Source organism: Talpa europaea (genome assembly GCF_964194135.1).
Source record: "Talpa europaea genome assembly, chromosome: 4".
Taxonomy (NCBI): domain Eukaryota; kingdom Metazoa; phylum Chordata; class Mammalia; order Eulipotyphla; family Talpidae; genus Talpa; species Talpa europaea.
This window is the reverse complement of record NC_140070.1, coordinates 41,158,654-41,183,442: the sequence shown is the minus strand read 5'-3', so window position 1 is coordinate 41,183,442 and position 24,789 is coordinate 41,158,654. Positions and strand designations below refer to the sequence as shown.

The window sequence follows — 24,789 nt, the reverse complement described above, 5'->3', positions numbered from 1 at the left end:
GGAGACTTGGCAATAGAACGAAGCAGGGCAAGGGAAGCAGGCTGAAAGAGAAAAGCAGGAAGTTTCCCACTTAGCCAGACGCTGCTGGCAGCTTTCAAATCTTCTCGGCTTGCCCGCCTAGCATCACAAAGCCCGCCCCTCGGTCACAAAGCCACGCCCCCTTCCGTGGCTCTTCTCAGCGCTCTCAATACTTCCCTCCTTTTTGACCCCGCCTACTCCGCCTAGCATCATTTCCTGTGCGCTGGATGCTAATTGGCCCAGCGGTCGGAAGTGAGGGCGGGCGGTGGGGCCGTTGCCGCAGTGACAGTGCTGGGGGAGTCCGAAGATGGCGGCGTCGCGTCGCTCTCAGCATCATCACCACCATCATCAACAACAGCTCCAGCCCGCCCCAGGGGCTTCGGCGCCGCCGCCGCCACCTCCCCCCCCACTCAGCCCCGGTTTGGCCCCGGGGACCACCCCAGCCTCCCCGACGGCGGGTGGCCTGGCCCCCTTCGCCTCCCCGCGGCACGGCCTAGCGCTGCCGGAGGGGGATGGCAGCAGGGATCCGCTCGACAGGCCCCGATCCCCGGACCCGGTTGACAGTACCAGCTGTTGCAGTACCACCAGCACGATCTGTACCGTCGCCGCCGCCCCCGTGGTCCCGGCTGTTTCTACTTCGTCTGCTGTCGGGGTCACTCCAAACCCAGGCTGCGGTGGCAGTAACAATTCACCGTCGTCCTCTTCTTCCCCGACTTCTTCCTCGTCTTCCTCTCCATCCTCCCCTGGATCGAGCTTGGCGGAGAGCCCCGAGGCCGCCGGAGTTAGCAGCACAGCAACACTGGGGCCTGGGACGGCGGGACCTGGGCCAGGGGTCCCAGCAGTGAGCGGGGCCCTACGGGAACTATTGGAGGCCTGTCGCAATGGGGACGTGTCCCGGGTAAAGAGGCTGGTGGACGCGGCAAATGTGAATGCTAAGGACATGGCCGGCCGAAAGTCTTCACCCCTGCACTTCGCTGCAGGTCAGAGACTTTTGAATTGTCTGTTAAGGTTTTGGTGTTGGGAACTGGGGTCCGGGTAGGGAAAGAAGACAAGTTGTGGTCGAGCAAAGTGGGGGCGTGGTTATGACTCCTAGGTACCTCACCCGACGTCGGGAGGTTCCTTTCTTAACCTAGTGCCTGGGTGACGGGGGCGTGGTGGTGGTGGGGGGGATGTGTGAGTCCATTCTCGTTAATGTTTGCACAGTTTTACTTGCACTCATCTCCAACCCCCCTGTTGGCGTAGGCCCTAGATAGGGGTACACTAACTTTTTCAGTTCCGAGAGTGTGAGGAATGAAGTTAGGCTTGGGCAGGCTTAAAGTAGTTTTGTTTGCTTGTTTATTTCGTTATAAAAGAGTACGTCCCTTGAGCACAGTATAGACCAAAAGTAGTTTAATGTAACTCAACAAGTGTTTAGATCTTTTGTAGTCTTAGTAAGCCAGTGAAAGACTTCAGTGAAGTTTGTGAAACTTTTTTCCTTTCTCAAGGAATCTACAATCTAACTGGGTAGGTCAAAATATGCTTGTATGAAACAACTGGAGAAGAATTTTTGGGTTCACAATGTGATGGTAAAAGAAATGTAGGCTTTCAAGTTTTGGATACTGCTAATTGTCTGACAGTTTACTTTGTCTTTGTTGCCTCAGTTTTCTCATGGGCAAAAAATGGTATTCTAATGTTGGGTGAAGATTTAATGAGAAGTATCTTGCACATAAGTTCTCCCCAAAACGGGCTAACATCTTTTTTATTGAGCACGTAATGGACTCTCTTCTTTTAAAAAACACTTCGTATGTATTTTTTTCATTACGTTTGACATATGGCATTGAAAAAACACCCAGTATATTTTTGTAAAGTACTGAGAAATATGAAACGAAAAGGGAGGCCCATAATTTCACTGCCTGGATACCTACTATTGATATTTTAAAAACAAAGGTAATAATGTTACATATGTTAGAAACATTACATTAGACATACTTGTATTATATATACATTATCAAATTCAAATAGAACAGAAAAGCACAAAACGAAAAAGCACTAACACAAATATGGAAGATAATATGATAAAGATACTGTCTGACGTTTGCTGTATTTGTAATATATATCATTACTTCAGTTTTGTTTAAAATGAAGCATGTTAAGAACTTATTCTATGTATTGTTTCATCAGAACTTGGAAGATACTGTTATCCTCATTTTGCAGATGACAAAATTTAATAAGTCTAAATTCACACAAAAAGTAGTGAAACCTGGATTTGTACTCAAGACAGTTTGATTTTAGAACTTGTAAAATCCAGTTATCATAATGTACACCTAGGTTAAAGTTCCTTTTCATTTTTGTGAGGATGTTGGTTTCTATTTTGGGGGAAGAAGTAATTAGGAGTATTGGCTCCAAGAGTAGTTTGCACATTTTCTCTTGTAGTTTATACTTAGAGTCAGAGTCTCTCTCTCTCTGTCTCTTTCTCTCTGTAGCTCTATCACACACTCTCTCTCTCTCTCTCTCACACACACACACTGAATCAAAAGTTTTTAGAAAACAGTCCTTCCCTTACTACATGTTTGTACTCTATTTTATTCATTTCATTTTTACAAATGCAATTTGGGACCCATTAGTGGTCATGACTAGAATATTAAAACACTGGAAATCAATATTAGGTCACTTGCTCCATTCTTGATATATAGGCCATTATGCACATAGTGAATTAAATTATAAACAGCCTTCCATCAAACTAGATGTTTGCTGAAGGGTGTTGCTTATTTTAGATAAAATAATCCTTTTCTTTAGACAAAATGAAAGTTCTACATCAGATATAAATCAACTGGAATTGTTACTTTTACATACTTTATTTCAAACTTGACTATTTGAACACATTTCACAAATCTTGGCCTTTGCCTTACAGCATTAAATTTCTAATAGATGATAGTTACATTTATTTGTGTAATAATGAATTATTTAGGATTAGTCGTGTATAAAATAGTGCTTGTCTTTCAAATCACTTCTCTCTGTCACCGTATTTTACATTCTAATTTAGAGTTTCATGTGTACCCAGATACACTAGGATACACACAGTAAAATAGTCCTCTAATTATGTTCTAGCTATGTGAACCTAACCTTGATCTACTATTTTTGGAAAAAACTTTTTTGGTTCTGTTGTGGATAAAAAACAAAACAATAACAAACTCTCCGTGGTATAAAAACAGAACTTGTAGTTAGGTTACCATACTTTCATGTTTGTATACATAGCTTAAAGAATTGTACTCTCGTTTTCTCATTGTATATAGCCTGAGTACTTAAAAAGTAATTCTCAGTTGACTATTTGTTGATTAGAACGCTAGTCATTGAATTGTCATAGAATAGCTGTTTTAATGATAGAATATTGATGGCATCCTTTGGGTGGAAAACATTTTTAATTGACATTCATTTGTTCCACAAGTATTTTATTAGTTATCATGTTCAGGTGTTAAATAGAGACACAGTTTTGTAGTGGCATCTAGTATTTACCCTTATGGAGCTTACAAGTTAAAGCTTTTACAGGTTAAAGTGGAGAAGATTAAACAACAGTAAAAAAAAAAAACTTCACAAAGTATGTCGCCTAGAGTAAGAAAAATACAGTATACTGTCTGTTGGAGCAAGTAATAGGGGCTTTTGTTTTTTAGACTAGATTCAAAGGATGAGTCTAGACTCGCCAAGCAAACATTGGAAGGAAGAATGCCTTTATTTCCATTTAAAATTTAAAAAAAAATATTGTTTGCAGTTCTGTAGAAAGAAATGAAACCATTTTTTAAAGATCTCAGAAGTGGTATGAGGCCATATTTAAGTCCTTTTGACTTTTTAAATATTACCATAAGAGTAACCATAATTCTTTCCAGCAGCAGAATTACGAATCCTTTGTATCCCATCTTGGACTGTGACATTTGTTTAAAATATGGCTTAGAGATTGAATTAACAATGCAATCATCCTGTCCACAATTAGAAACATAATCTTCAGTTTCCATTGTTGATACAGGTTCTCAGAATACTATTTCTGACTTCTTAAGATAGTCATATCAGAGTCTTTTCCAGTCATGATCCAGTCTTTTATTGTTGACTAGAGTTTATATAAGACTTTCTCTGTTGCAGATAAGATCTTTGAACCTGGTTTTCTATTGTTCAAAGGACAGCAGTCAAATAATAGAAATAATATTAATTTAGAGTGATATTATCTCCTTAGTATAGTTACTAACAGTGACATTTTTATTGAAGGACTAGTGTAGTGAGATTTATTTTTGAAGTTCAGATGAGGTTTTTTAACAAAAGACTTTAGTTAACAAAGCATTGAATTCTGAGATTTCGTTTAGTATCTACTTCATTGAGGACATTTTGAAATAAGCTTCCTAGTAATTGATTAGCATGTGTCTTGAATTAAGATTTACAATGTGAAGTATTTCAGTATTAAAACTAGCAAAATACGGATGGCAGTTTTATGCTTCCTTTTCATTTGGATGGTCTCTGCAACACACATTTGGTCAAATAGAAGTCTTGCTTGTTCTTGTTTCTCTTGATTTTTTAGCATGACTAACCTGCTTGTCATTTTTTCTCCTACACCACCGTGCAAATGTAGTTTCTGTGAAAAATGCTATGCCTTCTAAACTGTTGCCCACCAGCATAAGCTGTTCTTTAACTTTGTTGTTGTTCATTATCAGAGGATTTAGTCACTACATACTCACTCTCATAAACTTTATTTAGTTTCAGTTGATGTATGGGATAGATAGTTCTCAAAATGGCTTTCAAATATTCCTCCCCTCGTGTGTATGTATATCCATACACATGTGTATCCATGTGTATCCACCACTTATCAAAAGGTAGTGTCTCTTTCCTTCCTGTAGGGTAAGGAAAAAATGTCAGGCTTTTCTGCCCTCGCGCCATCAGGATAGATGATGGATCGTTGCGGTCCTGAATGCATGCCTGATGGGGGACACCTGGAATAGGGTGTGGGCATAGGTAGATGGGATTCACCTAGGCTAAGACTGGCCTTTTAAGGGCAGCATCCGAAGGATGCCAGCAGAAGCCGAAAGAGAAGCCGAGAAAGAAGTAGCAGAAGCTGAGAGAGAAGCAGAGAAGGCCGGAGAGCCCAGATAGAGTGAAGACTTGCTGGGGGCTGGGAGGCCTGCCAGCCTCCCGACCCCCCAGCACCCTTGCCTGCTGTGTACTGGGTAAATCCCAATAAAAGACCTGCAAAAACTACTGAGGACTCTGACTCCTCCTTTATCCGGTCTGCATGGGATCAGAAAACCTGGTCAGTGGTCATTCCTTACCCTTCATTTCCCTTGTTTTTAAGTTGGTCTGGTGATTTACTAGAATGAGTGGAGTGTGGCAGTGTGTAACACTGGGGCCCTCAGAGATCTGAAATTTTCACTTTCCTGTGTTGAGAATTTTTCCCCTTGGAACCCAGCACCATGCTTTTGAGAAAGACCAAGAAGGGAAGATAAGGCTGATCAACAGTCCTCACCGAAGCTCTCAGCCAATACCTGCTTCAGCTGAGTGAATGAACTTTGAATATTCTGGCCTCATGAGGCCTCCAGATGACTAAGCTTAGTTAATGCACAGTATCACCAGAAATAAATGGTTGTTTTTATTTGAAGCCATTGCATTTTAGGATAGTTTGTTATATAGCGGTAGATACCTGAAATTGTTATGTATAGTCACAACTCTTTGTGTTGTAAATGCTTGGCACTAGCCCTTACATTGTTGCTTCTCTAGGTTATTTTGGTGGTCACTTGATCTCTTAGAATTTATTGAGGTTGGTGTCTTGGAAACTACTATTCCCAGAACCCTTTTCTAATGTTGTCATGTTAGAGTTTTTGCTTTATTCTTGGAAGTCAGTTTTGCTGGATGTAAAAATCTTTGGTTCTCATATTCTTTCTTGAGTGTTTACAAAGTTATTTCATTTTCTTCTGGTGTAAACTGTAAATGTTGAAAGTTTGATATAGTTTGATGTAGTTTGATTTTTTTTTCTCTTTCAGTAAAGTCCACTGTGATGTGGTGTTAGTCTCTCTCTAAGTTAATTGTCTCAGATATTTGATGTGCCTTTACGTATTTTAAGAGCTTTCATTTTAGGAAAGTTTTTCTGGAATTAGGAGTTTCATTATTTTTTTCCTTTTTTGAAAAATATATTGCAACTTTGTCTATCTTCTGTATATGTCACTTGCTCTCCCTTTTTGGCAGTAAAATATATATATGACAAAATTTACCATTAGAAACCAGTTTTTAGTGTACAATTCAGTGGCATTAAGTGCATTCACAGTGCTGTGCAACCATTACCACTGTCGTTTTCCAGAGCTTTTTAATCATCCTGTAGAGAAATTCCACCCACTTAAGCAATAACTACACATTCTCACATTCGCCCAGCCCCTGACAACTGCCACTTAGATTTGAATTCATCTTTAAAAGTATGGCATTCTTTTTGTTTAAAAAAAAATTCCTTCACCTTCCATTTTTCTTATGGCAGTATTGGGAAACTTTTTCTGTAAATATCCAGACGGTAAATACTTTGGGCTTTGTGCTCTAAATGGTCTCTGTTTCAACTACTCAGCTTTACTTTTGTGTCAAGAAAGTATTTATAGGGCCTCCCCGGTGTCGCAGCGGTTGAGCGCTGGGTTGCGAAGCTGCCCGCAGCCTCTGCGGCGCCGGTTCGATCCCTGGCTGCTCTGTGGCCACCGGAGGAGGGGTCCTTCATGGCGCGCAGACCTCTCCTCCTGCCCGCTGCTCCCCTCAGCAGTGTACCTTGGTCTTTCTGCCTGCTCTGCTCCCCGCTCTGGCTCTGGTGAATTCTCTCACCCTCCTGCGCTTCTAACTGTACCCAGTGCTTATATAAATAAATAAATAAATCTTTAAAAAAAAAGTATTTATAGACAATGCATAAATGAATGTGTGTGTATGTGCTCCAATAAAACTTTATTAAAACAGGAGAGTGACCCAGATTTGGAGCATTCATCATAATTTGTGTTTAATTCCTGCCATAAGGCATTGTCTGTAGATTTTTTTTTTCCACTTTTTATTTCCTTCACATTTAGTCTTTACTTTTGAAATGTTTTTTTCTCTTATTTTGAATTATTTCCTGTTTTGTCTTCTTATTTCTAATTCAAATATATGCTATTCTTTCATGTTTTTTAATCATCATGTTGTCTTTTAGCTGGTATTAAAATGGTAGATGATAATTTTATGTTTCATGTACATTTTCTTTAGGCATGCATTGTCTGTAGAGATGCTGTCCTGCTGAAATTCTTATAAGAACTTTGCATAGGATTTAACCTTAATTTTTTTCCCCATTATTCCCTTTTACAGAAATTAATTGCTAAATAATTCCCAAAAGTAAGAATAGAGATGTGAGATGTTGAGGATAATTCCTCTTGTCCTTTCTTCTCATTTTGAACTTGCAACTCTGACCTAGAATAGAGGTCCTTCATTAGCTTTTCAGGATGATCTCTTACAGTAAGTAGTAGATTTTAGAAAAATCACCTTTGCTATCTCAGTTTATATACTTGCTCTAAGTGGCACTTTCTAGGGAACATTAACCAAAAATGTTCTGCTAAGAGTCTTTTGTAGGTAAAGTCTCTTTCTTGTAGTCTATTTACACAGAAGCTTTTTTTGACAAGTTTAATCTAGTTACCTGTAATCTTTTCCTCCCCTGAGGCATCTGCTTCCTTCCCAAGGAACTAAATAGATCATAGATAAGCGTTCCTTCTGTCTAGTGTATTTTGGCAGTTAAGAGGCCAACGAAATTTATCTGGGGGATAGAAGGCATATCTCAAGGGTCAAGTTGTGAGCATATACATGTTTAAAAAAATGAAATCTTATTTTAGGAGCCCTGATGAAGAAGAGTAATCAAAGAATGTAAATAGCGCTAAAAAAATTTATTGTAGTGTCAGGTTCTGAAAAGGGAAAAATATCATCATGTGTGTGATGAAATGAGAGTGGACAGAGAAACCTTTTGGGTAGTTGACTGTAAAATGTGCAGTAGGTACTACTGAAGAGACAAATGCTCTTAAATTTTTTGGGGGGTGCCTCCCCGGTCGCACAGCGGTTGAGCGCTGGGTTGCGAAGCTGCCCGCAGCTTCTGCAGCAGCAGTTCAATCCCCGGCCGCTGGGCAAGGGTCTGACAATGGCATGCAGACCTCTCCTGCCGCCTGCTGCTCCCCTCAGCAGTGTATTTCGCCAGTTTGCCTGTTCTGTTCCCCGCTCTAGCTCTGGTGAATTCTCTCACCCTCCCGCACTTCTGACTGTACCCAGTGCTTGTATGAAAAAATAAATAAAATCTTTTTTAAAAAAAAAAGAGAAAGAATGGAAGCTTTAAAAAAAAATTCTTTTTTTCTTTTCCTGTGTCAAGGTCCTTAAAATTACCTTGGCGTATGCTTATTCTTCTGATAAAAATGATTAGGAAGGTGGGATGTAGCCCTCATCTTGGGAGGCCTAATACCTTGTATCATCAAGATGGACTGATAATGCAAGTTGAATAAGGTGGGGGTTTTTATTTGTTTTGTTTTGGTATTGTCCTTATTACAACCTTGGTACTTAGGTTAACTTGGATGATTCAAGAATAACTTTAATTTTCTAAAAGTCATTTTGATTTCAAGTAACTGAAGAAGGTTTTGTTTTGTTTTGCTTTGTGCCTACTGGGTTCTCTTTATTAAGGTTTCATCAGATGTCCGAGATTGCTTTTCCCCACAGTGAACTGTCCTATTCTTTGTCAAGTGGAAACTTGTTTTGACTGTTTATTCAGGTAACTGTTTGTAGAATTAAAGCAGTGTGAGCTTTTATTAACTTTTTTGTATGGCTGTTTTTACTTTTTGGCATGTGTCGGCTCCATAGTCTTTTTAGACTAGTGAATTTCTTTGAAAAGGTGAAATAATGTGTTGTAAAATTTCATCTCCCTTTTGCCTTTTTGGTATAATGTAAAATAATGGTTGGTGGTAGCTATTGTTTTGCTTACTTGTTTAGACTTCCAAGTTTTTTCTTCCGTGGTGGATTAAAAATATATGAGGAGGCATTTGGTTGTTAGCAGGTGATTTTTTGTAACTACAGACTCAAAAGTTTTGCATTTACTGACTAACCAAAAATCCTTAAAATCCCTGTATCATTTGTTACAGATTAAAAATAACCTCAATCTCTGATGTCCAGTTAATGCTCTGATGTCAGTGATAATGCTTTCGAAAAACTAGGGTATATGTATAACTAGACTGAAAAGATCAGATGCTGTCATTCTAATATATTCACCAATCATGGAAACTGTTCTGGCATTCTCATTCATTTTTTTAATAAGACATGAGGTTCTTCTTTTACAAAAGCTTAGGTTACTTTCATGTTGATTATGGACTTTTTTTAATGATATAGATGACATGGGATTATAATTAATGAATGCATTTTAGCTGTTTTTTCTATTGTCTTAAGAAGAGGTGCTAAACTACAACTATCCCTTCTTTGCAGGAAAATATGCCTTTTTGGGGACAACAGTTTTGGAATAATTTAAAAACTCATAGCAAGCTATCAAAAACTTGATTTTGCCCTTCCGCCCCAAAATACCCACCATAATTTGTCAGTAGAAAAATGTAACTGTGACCCTCTTGGAATTTTATGAAAGCAGATAAATTTAAAGTATGGAATAAGAGAAGTTCAGTATTTAATTCAGCCCATGCTCTATAAATGTTGGAGCAAGTGAACTTTGTAAATTATTCTGACTTCTGACCTTTTGATTTTCTTAAATGTGTAAATAATAATCCTTCTATATTATTAATCCATTCTTTTGTCATCAAATTGTAAAACTCAGGATTAATGAAATGTTTATGGAAATGCAAAAGAACTTAATGAAACTTGTATTATTCAGAGTATTTGGGACAGTCCTGTAGTGTGTTTACCCCTGTGGTCTTTTTCTCAGGAATCTGGCATGAGTCTTAAGATTTGATGGTAGTTCAGGAACAAATCAACAAAAATAAGTGCTGTAAGGAGCAAGATAAGGGGAATGGCATTATTGCCTGCCCTTGAGGAAGTTTATAATCACAGTGCAATGGTTCTCAAGCCTTTTAGTCTCAGGACTGTTTTATGCTCTTTAACTGAAAGCTTTCATTTATGTGATTTCTGTCTGTGGAAATTTATCATATTAGGAATTAAAACATGTTAAGAACGATTAAACTACACTTAAAATGAAAGTAACTATTTTCCAAAACAAAGAATAATGAGAAGAGATGCATTATATTTTTACACTTAGCAAGTCATTTTAATGTCTGAGCTAATAGAAGATAGGTGAGTTCTCATGTGCTGCTGCATATCATTTGTTGTGGTATTTATTTTATTTTTTTAATAACCTTTTTATTTGCGATATTTATTTTAATTAAAGCATATGAAGAATATTCTGCTTTCAACAGATATATAGTTGAAAAATGAAAGGATGTTTTAATAGCATTTTCAGATAACCTTAGTTTTCTTTTTAATTTGATACTACACCCAAATTGATAAATCATAGTTTCTTAAACATTAGTTGTAATGTGGAATCTGAAACCATACCAGTAATATTTTCATTCTCTATTATGTTAAAATCTTTTGGTCTCTCTTGCATGAATGGGCCTTATAAATGTTTTGATTATTTGAAAAATTAGTTCACTGAACTAATGTTGACACTTTATAATAACAAGCATGTTTGTTACTATTACCACCAGTCTCATCAGAGAAATATTTAAATATTGGGAAACTGTTAGGCTTATGGTAGCAGATGCAAGTTTTACAAATTTTTTGGTTTTGCATGAAAGTTCAAGTTTTATCATCAAGAAAAAATAATTTGTGGTTTTCTTTGAAGTGAGAGGCTCATTTTGTTAAGAAATTATCAGTCAAATACACAGGTCAAATTGAGCTCAAACAGTTGTGTTAGTGTTCCTCAAGACAAAGATAATTTGGTGCAAAGTAGAAGTCCTTGCGTATTTCTCATTTTGTCACAAGAACATTAAAAATATATGTACTCAAAAGCTGAAATTTAATAAAATTAATGACAGTTTCATGAAGGATATTACATGAATTTCCTAAGTGGCCGCTTTAAAAAGACACAAAGGACCTTATGGTGAAGAATACAATGACCAATAGTATAGTTAGGTGCCACTATTTTGATTCATGCCACAAAGTCGGAAGTTCTACCTCCCATTGCTTTTGTGTCATGTCATCAAGGGTACCACCATGTCATCAAGGGTACCAAGAGTAAATTTCCAAAATGACCAACACAATATGAAATCATGCACTATCAATGTCTTTACAGTGAAAAAAACAAAGTTATCTTAGTATTATTTTGAAAATAGAACCCCAATGGGATTTTAGGGACCATCAGGGGGTCTTCATACTACAATTTGAAAGCTGCTGAGCTAATAGAAGTGGTTCTTATTTTTGTCTTTTGAGAATCTGATGAAAGGTATGGACATTGTCCTCAGAAAGAGATAATTAAACACCAAAATTTACATGTCATTTTCAGAGAATTACAAATTTCCAGAAGTACTAGAGTGTAGGTCTCAAACTTTGCATCAAAATCCCTTGGAGGGCCTGTTAAAGTTTGCTAGGCCACCCACCCCACATATTTTATTCTGTTGGGCTAAAGTCTGAAAATTTGCAATTTTAACAAGTACCAGGTAATGCTGTTGCTGATGCTATTAGAGAAATGGTTCTTAACACCATTTAAAACAAATTGCAGGGGTTAGGAGGTAGGGCTTTTTTTTTTTTTTTTAACCTTCTGGTGGTTCTCACATGCAGACAGTTAAGAATCGTTGCTTGAGGGGACACAGAGAGCCCAGGTTGACTCCCAAATCCAGTGAGATTAAGAACACCTAATATTTATATAACGTTTTATGTCTTAGAAAGGATTTTGGCAGTTATTACTTACTACTAATAAGCATGTAAGGTAGTTATTATCCCTTAAGGAAAAACTGGCTTGGTATTCATCAAATTGTGGAGTTATAGGCGCTTAAGTCTATGAAATTGCCCATTTTTTGAGTGCAAAATCTATATTCCTAGAGAGTTTTTGCTTGTGTTGCTAACCTTGCTTTCCTAAAAAGTTCTACTTATTTATATTCCTACCATACTTTTGGCAACACCAGACATTATCATACTTTGTTTTTGGAAACCTAACATAAACTCAAAAGTACCCAATTGAGAATCAGATATAGGAGCTCCTGTTTTGTGTTATTTGAATCACTCCTCCTCTGCTACACATAGATTAATTTTGTCTGTTTTTGAAATAAATATTATTTAGTGTATACTATTTTGTGTGAGATTCATCTATCTTGTCGAGTTTAGATTGTTCATTTTCATTATTATATAGACTGCGTGTGTGAATATGCTACTGCTTATCCATCCTGCTGTTTGTGAACATTTGGGTAGTTTGTAATTTTTGGCTATTATAGGGCTCCTGTGAGCACTTTGTCCATGTCTCCATGTCATCGTCTAAAATATATTTGTTAGCAGCACTCCCTTCTGCCCACCTGAGACTATGCAGGTGCTTCTTTCACCAGCTCTCTCCTGTGCAGGGCAGCAGGTCCTCAAGGCCACCTGCCTGCAACCATGCAGGCCTCTCTCAGCAAACCTGTCCCTTTGGGGCTGCTCTTCCTGCCCGCTTGTGTCCGTGCAAGTGTACTTTATTTTTCTGTTCCTCTCCTAATAAACCTGTTTTTTAAATATAAAATATATATATATATTTCTTAGCTCTTTGATTTTTTTTTTAAAAAAAAAGCAGCATTCATGTTTTAATATGCATTTCTTTTATTATATCTGGGTGTAGGGTAAAGAAAAAAATGTCAGGCTTTTCTGCCCTCCTGCCATCAGGCTAGATGATGGATCCTTGAGGTCCTGAATGCATGCCTGATGGCGGGCACCTGGAATAGGGTGTGGGCATAGGTAGATGGGATTCACCTGGGCTAAGACTGGCCTTTTAAGGGCGGAGTTAAGGGGACGCCAGCAGAAGCCGAAAGAGAAGCCGAGAAAGAAGCCGAGAAGCCAAGAGCAGAGAGGCAGAGAGAACGCCAGAGAGCCCAGATAGAGTGAGGATTTGCTGGGGGCTGGGAGAACTGCCAGCCTTCTGGCCCCCCAGCACCCCTGCCTGCCATATGCCTGGTAAATCTAAATAAAAGACCTGCAAAAGCCACGGAGGACTCTAACTCCTCCTTTACCCAGTCTGCTGGATCATAAAAAACCTTCTCCGTGTCATTCCTGACCATACGCTGGGTAACTGATTTTATTTTTAAAATTAATTGGGTTTTTTTTTTTTGTGAATTATCTTTTTTAGATATACTCTTTGCATTTTGATGTTTTCCTTATCATTGGAAGATTATCCTTTTTTCAATTTTTATAAATTTTTCATTTTATAAATTTTGCCTTCCATTTTATGTTTAGTTTTTTTTTCATTCTGAGATCATGCAATTGTCAACTTAATGTTGAGATTTTTGTTACATTTTGTTATTTTGCACCTTAAGCTATGTTGATGTTGAATTTTATTTTGGTATACACTGAGAGATCAGGATTTTAAAAATTGTTTTTTTTTTTCCTAAACAGATGGTCAGTTTTCTTGAATCATTTTGAAATACAACCATTAAAATAAAAATGAGGGCCTTCCTTGATGGCACAGTGGTTGAGCGCTGGGCTGCAAAGCTGCCCACAGCCTCTGCAGCGCCGTTTGATCCCCAGCCACGATCAAGGGTCCCACACGGAGCGCAGACCTCTCCTGCCGCACCTGCTGCTCCCTTCGGCTGTGTATTTCGTCAGTCTGCCTGCTCTGCTCCCTGCTCTGGCTCTGGTGAATCCTCTCACTCTCCCATGCTTCTGACTGTACCCAGTGCTTGTATAAAAAAATTAATCTTTAAAAAAAAAAAATTAAAGTGGAGGTTTTTTACTTTTTTTTTTAAATTATAGCTGAAAGTAAAATTGTTAGGGGGCAGGATGGGCACAGAGCAGGTTTCTATGATTGGTGCAGGCCAGATGGGTAAAGGAGAGTCCAGGAGCCCTGGGTGGCTTTCACAGACTTTTATTGAGCTTTTGCATGTATTACAGCAACCAGGTACCCGCTGGGGGGGTGGCAAGTCTTCACTCTGGGCTTCTCTAGCGTTCTTTCTCCCCTTCTCTCTCTCTCCTGCCTTTCCTCCTGCTTCTGCTTCTCTTGGCTAATGCAGGTGTCCCATAAGGCAGAAAAGCCTGAAATGGTGGGAAGGCAGAAAAGCCTGAAAACCATTTACCCTACAGGGACATTTTATTTTTATTTTGCTGTCTTTTAGTTATTGTGATTAATTCATTGTTCTACATTTCAACTTTCTATGCTATTGCATAGAACCTATATTGAAATAAAGGGAAACAGATTGAAAATGTCAGTGGAATTTTATTACAGGCTCTGACCCAAAAGAGTGAGTCCTTTACTCTCCAGGGAAATAATTCATCAGAAAATACTCAGTGTAATTGGGCCAGACAAGGCTTTATTAGAGACTCATGCAAGAGGGAACCAGTGCCAGAAAGGAGAAATAAGCCTGACTTCTTGCAGACAGTGAGGAGGAAATAGGGTGGATAGGAGCAGCATCATAGCTGGTTCTGTCTTGGTCTGTGAGTAGGCATGTACGGACGGGTTACATTCCAACTGCACATGAAGGTTTTTAGCTTTCTCCCTCCAGGAAATTGTGAGATAATAATCTTTAGTAAAGTTCTAATGCGTTGTGTCTAATATGGCTCCTCTTTGTAAGTTGGGCGGGCCAGACTGTGGACAGGGCTCATAAGGCCGTGATTTAGTCCATCTATGTCCATCTATTTAAATAGAGCTTGGGCAACTATAAACCAGAGACACTAGGGGGGAGGGGGAGAAGGGAGTAGGATTAAAACAATGGGGCATGGGAGCTGTATGGGGACTATGACCAAGATGAAAATGCATACATGGTACAAAAATGAAAAATGATGTAAAAAATATATAAAATAAAAAAATACATAAAGAGGAATATAAAAAATAAATAAAATCAGTGTTTTAAAACTGATTTTTATAATGATTCATGGACACAGAATAATTGAAAACATTAAATTAAAATTAATATTTATAAATAAGTTACCATAATTATACTTTCAAAATAAAAAAAAATAGGGCTTGGGGCAACTCACCTTATAGTTTGTCATTTCTTTTATCTAGGCTATCTCAATTTCAAAAATTTAGCCTTTTTCTCTGTAGTTTCTAAGATTGATGCATAAGTATGTATTTTCCTATATTTTACAATTTGCTGATATTCCAAGTTCACATAGCAGAAAATTTGAATTATGCCACTTTGGTAAGGAATAGTCAGTCTCCATGGTGATATTTATATTGGTTTTGAAGGATGAGCCTGTTTTTCTTCAAAACTTTTGTGGCAGAAAGTTGATTCCATGTTGTTGCCTCTTTCAGTGTCTATTATTGTCTCTGAACCATTCTGAACTTTAGGTACTTGAATATACAGGAGTTTCTACCTCTTTACCTTTTTATGCACTGTACCTTGTCCTCCTTGGCAAATTTGTCCCTGTTTTTTTAATCTGCTTAATTATTTAGATTTTAGCTCAAAAATGTCACTTTACTAGGGAAACATTCCTCACCCAGGCTCAGTTTTCTTGTGTACTTTTTGTAATCCACACATCATAATTATTTGTTAGAGTGTTCATTGTTCAGTGTTCCTTGAGAGAATAATAGATTTTTACTGAGTTAATCCATGAAACACACACACTCTTGAATGTGTACACTTTCTAAGTTCATTTTCATCATGCTGAAGTATTTTTACAAGAGTACTTTCAACTAGAATCATGTAATCATCTTTAAAGTTTTACATATCTGAGATTATTTTAATTTCATTCTTCCTTGTAAGTAATAAGTTAACTAGGTAGGATATTCAGCCTAACAGTGCTGTTCCCTGTCTGAATCAGTCTGTTGTATGAAGTCATTTGCTTCATTTTTAGAAGATCTTTGTTTTCTTTCTGAAGAACTTGTGATCTCATAGCTCTTAGTATTGTTAGACTTTAATGTCTGTTCTATTTGGTACTTCATGATCTCTTACTAATCTGAGGTTTTCCGGGCCTCCCTGGTGGCGCAGCGGTTGAGCTCTGGGTTGCGAAGCTGCCCGCGGCCTCTGCAGCGCCAGTTCGATCCCCGGCTGCTCCCCGGCCACTGGAGGAGGGTCCCACATGGCGCGCAGACCTCTCCTGCCGCCTGCTGCTCCCTTCAGCAGTGTACTTCAATCCTTCTGCCTGCTCTGCTCCCCGCTCTGGCTCTGGTGAATTCTCTCACCCTCCCGTGCTTCTGACTGTACCCAGTGCTTGTATAAACAACAAATAAATAAATAAATAAAAAACATGCCTCTAGTAAAAAAAAAAAATCTGAAGTTTTCCACTTTCCATCAGTTATGATAAATCCTGTCATCATTTTTACATTTCTTTTCTTCCTGTCTTATATCTCTTCTCTCATTCTTTCTCTATTCCTTGTAGATACTTTTTGGGAGAGTTCTTCAAGCCGATTTTCTCAGGAATTTATTCATTTTTTCTGTTACTGGTCACTTAATTCATTATTTCTCCTGATTATACTTTTCCTGCCAATTGTTCCAGTATGTTTTACTTGATATTTGTTCCCATGTTATGTTTTCAGTAGTCTCCATTTTTTTTCCTTTACTGACATTTAATTTGCCAATTTTAAATATCTTCTTTATTTGTTTATTCTGACTTAATTTTGTTGCTCTTTCATGGTGCTTGCATTCTTCAGAAATCTTATTTTCTACTTGAGGTTATATTTTCTTGGAACTTATAGCTATTTGGGGCAAGATTGTGTTTATTACAGGAAGATAGATTTTGATGGATGTTGGGTTTTAGGGGTGGTAAAAGTTTTTGTTCTAAGTTTTGGTCTTCCAGGTATTTTGAGGAAAATAGGGACATGTCTTAGGATAGGGAGTCTCTGGGTGATGATTCCTCTACAACTATGCCCTGTTTGTCAGGGTTTCTTCTATCTTGTTTTCTGAGTGTTGTCATCTTTGTTGTAATTTTTAATTGGGAGCTCACATGCACTTTTCCTTCTGTTCTAGCCAATTTCCAATATTTTATCTTGATGTTTTCCCTTTTTCCTCTGGGCAGAGACACTGCTTTTATATTCCACAGTAGCATAGGAAACATGTGGCAGTGTTGAGAATACAGTTAATAACCTTTTCCTCTGGTTTTTCCTCTGCACAGGATACCTGAACTGCTCTTAAGCTGTTCTTTCTTCTGAAATGGCAGCCAACCTCCCCCCCCACCCATGAAGGAATGATTTCTTACAATATCTTTGTCCCTTTTTTTTGTTGTTGTTGTTGGAATCTGGGAGTCACCTCTTACCCTTTTGCTTCTGGTGATTTCCCAGTTGGGTTTGGAGAAGGCACACATCCTTAACTACCTGCTAATTAAATACTTCTTTTATCTAAACATCAGTGTTTTCTAAATCAGGTTCTATAAGCTGGAAAAATTAATGGGCCAGAGTTTGCCTTTGACAAATGAAAACCATGCAACTTCATTGACTTTACAGAGTAATTTTGTAGTTTGTTTTCTAAACTGTTATTTTAAAAACAGCAGGGAACAAACTCTCTGTTGCTTAGCAGTGACTTCTGATCTAATGCAGTGTAAAATATTTCTGTACTTAAAGACTACTATAGTTAGAATTGAAATTAAAAGCAGCAGCAACAATAATGACTGAATATTAAATTGAATATGCATATTTCTGTGTTGTAGAACATTTATCATTAAGCAGGAATCTATTTCTGATTACTTATGGTTTTGTGTACATTTGCCTGAATACATTTATTGTATCAAAAACCTTTGTCATTTTTCAAAGAATATGTAACAAAACTTTCCTCAATCTCTAGACTAAGGAATTCCACTGTAACATTTAATTTCCTCCAGAAAATGTATTGAAACTGAAAACTTAAAAGACTTTGGAAGGTATGTCAGTATAAGAAAGTGAGTAGAATTAGAAGAGCATGTTGAGATGGGGTTGCTCTGCTAGTATCCCGTTCTGAGGCCTGTATATCATCCAAGATCCACTTGTGAATCAAACTTTCAATTCAGCAAAATTGTAAAATACTGTTTAATGGACCTTAGAAATATTCACAAATATTTGGAACTGCATGTATTACATTAAATTAGTGAATGATGAGTTCCTTGACAAGGAAAGAAATGTCACCTCAAAATGTGTCAAGCTGAATTTTGTTTCATTGAGAATAATTTTTTTTGTCATTGTTCAAGTTTTTATTTTTTATTTGAATGGAAATGGATTGATAATGTTCAACAAAGTAAGGTCATTCTAACATTTTAAATGCTAGTTTTTCCTGTTTTTAGAGAGAATAATGAGCATATCACATCTGTTACAGAGTACCTTTTTCTTTTTCATCTCAGCTTCTGTGAGTGTCCGGAGGATAGATATACGTGAGAGAGTGGTCATTATTTTTAAATAAACTTATTATACTGTTGCTGTTGTTGCTTTCAGTGTCTTTTAGGTATAATTGGATATTTTAACTTAAGGGGAAAAAAGGAAAAATAAGTATGGCGTATATAATATAAATTTTAGGTGTAGGTCAATGAATTTAGCAGCTCAAGTAAAATACAGTAGTTGTGGCTTTGTTGACAGTCTAAATAAGAACAAATGACTTTGCTACCATTCATATAACAACATCCCTTTAAAATAGTCCAGACACTATATGCTTTTTTCCTTTTATTAAATTTGGAAGTTGTGGTTGTTAGTTTCAAGATTTACTGCGGTCAGGGGTTGTTTCTTTGAAGTTTTAATTTTAGAGAGTTTAAAATGCTATACATCAGTGAAACAGTTTTCTGTCTCTAAAGTCAGACCTTGTAAATAAATAACAAGAACCTTACATTTCACATACCTGACTGAGTGAAACAGTACAAAGGGTAGAGGCAAAATATCACCATTGGTGAGTCCTCACCCATGTGCTTATAACTGCAAGACACTACTCAGGCTTATGGGCAACAACAATGGGGTTTATTAACAAAAGGGAAACTTGTAAAAAGAAAAGGTTTTTAAGGCCCCAGTGGGCTGGTTGTCTTACCCCAGATAGTATCGAAGATAGTATCTACAGTGTCTAGTAGTCCAAAGCAAAGGCTGGTTGAGCAAGATGGTGTTGTATTATCCTTTCAACGAGAGCCTGGAGTTTGTGGCACACTAGTAAGTGGTGGACTACATAGTGGCGGTTGGAGGTGTCACTGGTGGTACTGCTGAGATGGCACTGCCAGCTGGACTGCGTAGTGCTGGATACCAGACTGCAGTGCCAGAAGTAACAGTAACAGAAGGTGGTGCTGGAGAATCAGAAGGTGGACAGCTTTCAGAGGTCAGCAGTGCTGGTTAGCACTAGTCAGCAGGTAGCAATGCCAGAGGCATCAGCCACTACAGCTGTTAGAGATGTGCCAGGCATAAGTCAACAGCAGATAGCTCTTTTGGAGACAAAAAAAAAGCACACAGGCTGCATGCTACATGAGCCTCTGTCAGCAACTCCCACTGGGGTGGAGCTGGGCAGACATCACCATGACGGGTCTACCATCTGGCGTGGCTGCTGAGGTGGGCCTCTGCAACACTAGTCATGTCCCATGGTGTCAGCAGACTATGTGGTGGCAGAGCCAGAGGTCTGACACAAAGGTCTGATACAGAGATCTGCAAAGATATGTGAAGGTCTCAGGATGAGTGTGTCTGAAGCCATCTGTCTGATGAACAGGGTAGCTGACTGCTACCCTGGCTTATATCCCCTTTGGGGTCCCTACCTTTCAAGCCTGACTGGTCCATTTATAATCTCAGCTGTTTGATTGGTGCTGGTCAAGTGTGAATCTGATTGGTCCATTTACAATCCTGAATGGTCTCAAAAACCTTGAATGGCACTCGTGGGAGCACAAACCTGATTGATCTGTATTCAGTTACATAGTGATATTCAAAAGTGAAATTCCTGTCAGTACATGGAAACCTGACCTATGCTGAGGTCTGGTGGTCTTTCATAGGTGGTGGGCACTTAAGTGAGTTCTGGTATGCTGGTGCCCTCAGAGCAATTGGAGCATGGGCAACTGTTAGGAGCTCACCAGGCTGGCCCAGTGGTGCTATGGACCTCTCTTCCTGTGCCTAGCAGTAGGGCAGGGTAAGTTTCTCCCCCATTACTGGAACTGCAAGGCTGGCTCACAGGCTGCATGCTACATGGGCCTCTGTCAGCAACTCCTACTGGGGTGGAGCTGGGCAGACATCACCATGATGGGTCCACCATCTGGCCTGGCTACTGAGGTGGGCCTCTGCAACACCAGTCATGTCCCATGGTGTCAGAGGCATGGCTTCTGTTACAATAGTCCTTGTAAAACATGAATTAGAATCAAGTAATTTCCCTTATGAATGGATTCTCATGTACTTACAATACAATCTAAATTTCTTACTCATGACTTACAGAACTGCAGCAAAAACAGGTGCTATCTGATAGGTATCTATGGAAACCAATCTTTGAGAGACTTATCTTAGAGCCTGCTGTCCTGAAATGAATGGATTTCTATAGATAGTATGAAGGATGTATCTTGAAATTACTTTTTTCCTATTTTCCATTTGTTTAGTTGATATATGAATATAATGAAGGAAGGTAGCACTATGTGACTTTTAAGTTTTTATTAGAGATGCCATTTTGAAATAATATTACATGGTGAATAATAGCATGGAGGTACTGATACTTAGTCAGTAAGACTTAAAATTTGAAAAGCAGGAAAGAATTATTGTTTTATAAAGATAAAATTGCCAATTTTTGCAAGTTACCTTTCTTTTAATGCATTGCAATGTAACTTTTAATTTCATCACTCCAGTACAATTACTTTCAAATTAATAGTGACTATTTTTTCTCTTCTGCATTGATCTTGCTAAGTCCTCATCATGCTGGACTCTGCATAATATTGTTACCTTTTGTTTCCATTTCTTGTATGCTCTTGGTATTTCTTACCTTTCTAAGTGTTTGCCTAGTCCTTATACTGCTTCATATCATTTTTCATCCCTCCACCCCCTTTTTTATCTGAATATTTTGGTACTTGTTACTCATGTTCTGCTTCTGTATTTCCAAATACCTGTACTCTCATTTTGGGGGGAGGAGGGTCATCTTATTTCTTCACACTCAATAAATTCAAGCTAGGGTTGTATCTCTTAACTACCCATTTCACTGAGTTTGTTGACTAGTGCCGGGAAGTAGATACTTTGGTATCTGTCTTTTTTTTTTTTTTCAGTTTTTGTACCAAACTATTACCACATAGTTCTCATATCTTTACATTCCTTTCCAGGGACCTAGTGTATGATTGAGTGTTTTGAGTTGTGTTAGGCATGGTTGTCAGTAGTATTTAAGTAACCTTTATCTCTTGAAGAGATGAGTTTTACAACTGTAATTTTGTCTTGTGAAACATGAGAGTGAGTGAATGGGACAAGAGTCTTGTCTCATTCATTTTGTATGTCTAGCATAGCTGCCAAAAGACTTTCAAAGTTCTGTGAGATCTTTGATTATTTTGAATCTTTGATTATTTCCAATTGTGACCAGTTTTTCTTTTTGATATGGAATATAGACTTTAGCTCATTTATTGATAACATTAAAGGAATTTTAATGGGTGTGTTTACAAAATTGATATATAAGATATTTTTTTCTTTCTTTTTAGGTTTTGGGAGGAAGGATGTTGTAGAACACTTATTACAAATGGGTGCTAATGTCCATGCTCGTGATGATGGAGGTCTCATCCCGCTTCACAATGCCTGCTCTTTTGGCCATGCTGAGGTTGTGAGTCTGTTACTATGCCAAGGAGCTGATCCAAATGCCAGGGATAACTGGAACTACACCCCTCTGCATGAAGCTGCTATAAAGGGGAAGATTGATGTGTGCATTGGTAAGTATTATTTGATGATACTTATAAGATTAACATACTTATAACATTTTAAGTACAGCTATATTATTCTCTCTCTTTTTTTTTTATTGTGGTGGAAATGGTGTTCCCTCAGAATGAGTAGAGAAGGTTTTAGTGCTTCTTACTTTTACATGTGTTTCTTTTCAGTCATAAGTGACGGAGAGAGAAGGTAATCTAAAGTTGGTTAAGAAAAAGATTCACAACATTAATTCTCCAAATGCAAGTCAAATGCCAACTTGTGTGGAGCTAAATTTTGATGAATAACTGTTATAAAATTTAGTCAATTTATAATCTCTTTAAAAGACTGCAAATTCTCCATCCAAACATAAGTGTGTCATTATAAAGTACCAGCTCTTACAGAATTGGAATGACATTTTGGGTACTTTAGATTGATTAAAAGAAACTCATCTAGTATTAAGGCAAATACTTTATGTTACTAAAATTGAACTTCAGCTATTTTGTTAGTACTGGAAAATTTTGAGTAATTCAAATATAATAATTCAAAGTTTAATATTTTCAACATAAGCCATTGTCTAGAGAAGAAGCAATTTCAAAAGATTAAACTTTTCAACCATTGAGGTTATATGAAATTGTACCCAATTAGCATTTTTCTCATATATGTATTTTAGAGTTTGCTTTATTACACAAAATATTTTATTTTGAAGTCAAAAGCAGGTTTCTGGAGAACAAGCATAATTTCCCCAAGTGTGTTACTTATTTCTGAAAACACAAGATGATAGATGTTTGTTTAGTTCATGGCAAATTTATTTACATAATTGTTTTCTTCCTAGATGACATCTATTTTAGTTTAATCAGCGATCTTTATGATAAAACTCAAATGTATATGTCACTTAAAAAGATATAGTGATGTTGCCATTAAGATTTTCTAGCCTCCAATACACACACACACATATTATTTTTCCACAAACTATTGCAATGCCTGATGTCTAACTTCTTTATCACATTCTTTGATCCTTTGTCACTTCAGCATCCATTGACGTGACCCTTTGGATTCCATGCCCTTTTTGTCCTTTGACCCTTTTTATTTTCAGTTGATTGTTCCATTTCCTGTTATTTTTCTCTCTCTCGCTAGTGCCACCACATCCTAGACCAAGTCATTATATTAAATGACATTGAAAATCTTGAAATTGTAGCATATTTCTGACCATGAAAACTCTTTAGTTATTTGTAAGTTACTATGTGATAAGTAGTATTGAACTTGATATGTGTTTTACCTAATCATCTAGACTTTTAGCTTTCCTACCTTCATTTTTTTCTTGCTTCATTTCTGTTGTCATTGCCACTAGATTTTTTAATCCTTAGCCATCAATTTTATAGTTTTCACCTTCTTGAAATATCCATATTAGTGTTGTTTTCCTACTTGTTCTTCTTTGAGTATTTCATTTTATCAGTGCTTGCAATATTTTACTAAAACTTATATTCCTTCTCTCCTCCTAATCCTACTTCCCAATGTACATGTTGAAAATATTCCTTTTATCTAGGTTCTGTCATACAAAGAACTAGATACAGGATTTGAATTTTTAAAGACTGGATCCCCACAGTCCCACAGTCCTCAGTGGACTTGGGTGCATAGTGCTTTCATGTTGTTTCAGTTCTTGTGCCTTATAAGAGTTGAAGGAAGGGAAAGGGCACTGTAATTGAGGATACAGCTGTTATTAAAGTATGGAACATAGTTATGGGAGACAAGATTGGTTGTAGACTCTCCTGTACACATTTAGGAACCTGTTAGGAGGTTTCTTCTTAGGTTTACTGAAATTGCCGATAGCTTACGTACCATAATTTCTGAAATTGAGTATCGTTAGGGAATTTTGGAATGTTTCTGTGTGTTGGTGTTCTGAGACCAATTTCCAGTGGAGGTGTAGCATTTTCCCTACATCAACAAACAATTCTCATGTTCCAGCACTGTCTGAGAATTCAGCTCAATTCTGATACTCTTTACCTGGGAATAGTGTCAGATTCCAGTCTAAGGGCTCAGTCTCTCAAGACCACCTTTCACTTCAGATACCAGCTGCAAGCACTAGGCAAGACCCAACCTGGGCATCTGGGCAACTAGCTACAGATGGGAGGTTCCCATCATCCTCTCCTCAGACTTAGGTTCCTCTCTCAAGCCCAGATTATTATCTGTGATTCTGATCAACTCTCCAGGATTCCCTCCTCAGGCTTAATTAATTTGCTAGATGGGCACCGAAAATTCAGGAAGGCCAATTACATAATAGATCACCAATTTATTACACAGACTTTTATTTAGGAATAGTCAGATGAAGAGATTCATAGGTCAAGGAATCAGAAAAAAAGTGCAGAGATCTCATGCTCTCTCCATGTACAGCGTTCTTCCTAAATCTTAACATGTTAACCAACCCAGAAACTCTCAGAACCCCAATCTCATGAGCTTTTTATGGAGGTTTCAATACATAGGCACAACAGATTAAATCATTAGCTATTGGTAATTTGACTTAACCTCCAGTACTTCTCTTCTGCCAGGAGGTGGGGGTGAGGATAGGATTGGAAGTTCTACTCATGTTGGTTTCCCTGGTAACCAGCTCCCATTCTCAGGTGCTTTCCAAAAGTTGCCTTCATTAACAGTCAGACACCTTTAACACTTAGGAAATTGCAAGGCCTTTGGGAGAGCTGTGAAACAGGAACTGTGGATAAAGTACCAGATATGGATGAGCGGTATATTTTGGTCAAAAATATATATACTTCCTATAAATCACAGCATTGCATTCTGTTAGGTAAATTTCCACTTTGGGACAACTGTATGAAGGAATTGGAATTGGAAGCTTTTTTTCCTTTTGCTTCATTCTGATGATTTTGAGAGATCAGCATACATAAGTAATTCTT

General features: G+C 37.8%; 1 protein-coding gene across 1 annotated transcript in view; it reads left to right on the top strand.

Annotated features, from left to right (window-relative positions):
* Positions 1-325: 325 nt before the first annotated feature.
* TNKS (tankyrase) overlaps positions 326-24,789 on the top strand; it is a gene marked incomplete at both ends in the record, with an annotated part of 159,975 nt that continues 135,511 nt past the window's right edge. Inside the window, 2 exons of the mRNA XM_084231387.1 lie at positions 326-998; positions 21,685-21,909. Of these exons, the coding sequence (XP_084087513.1) occupies positions 326-998; positions 21,685-21,909 (898 nt within the window). The remainder of the gene's footprint in view (positions 999-21,684; positions 21,910-24,789) is intronic.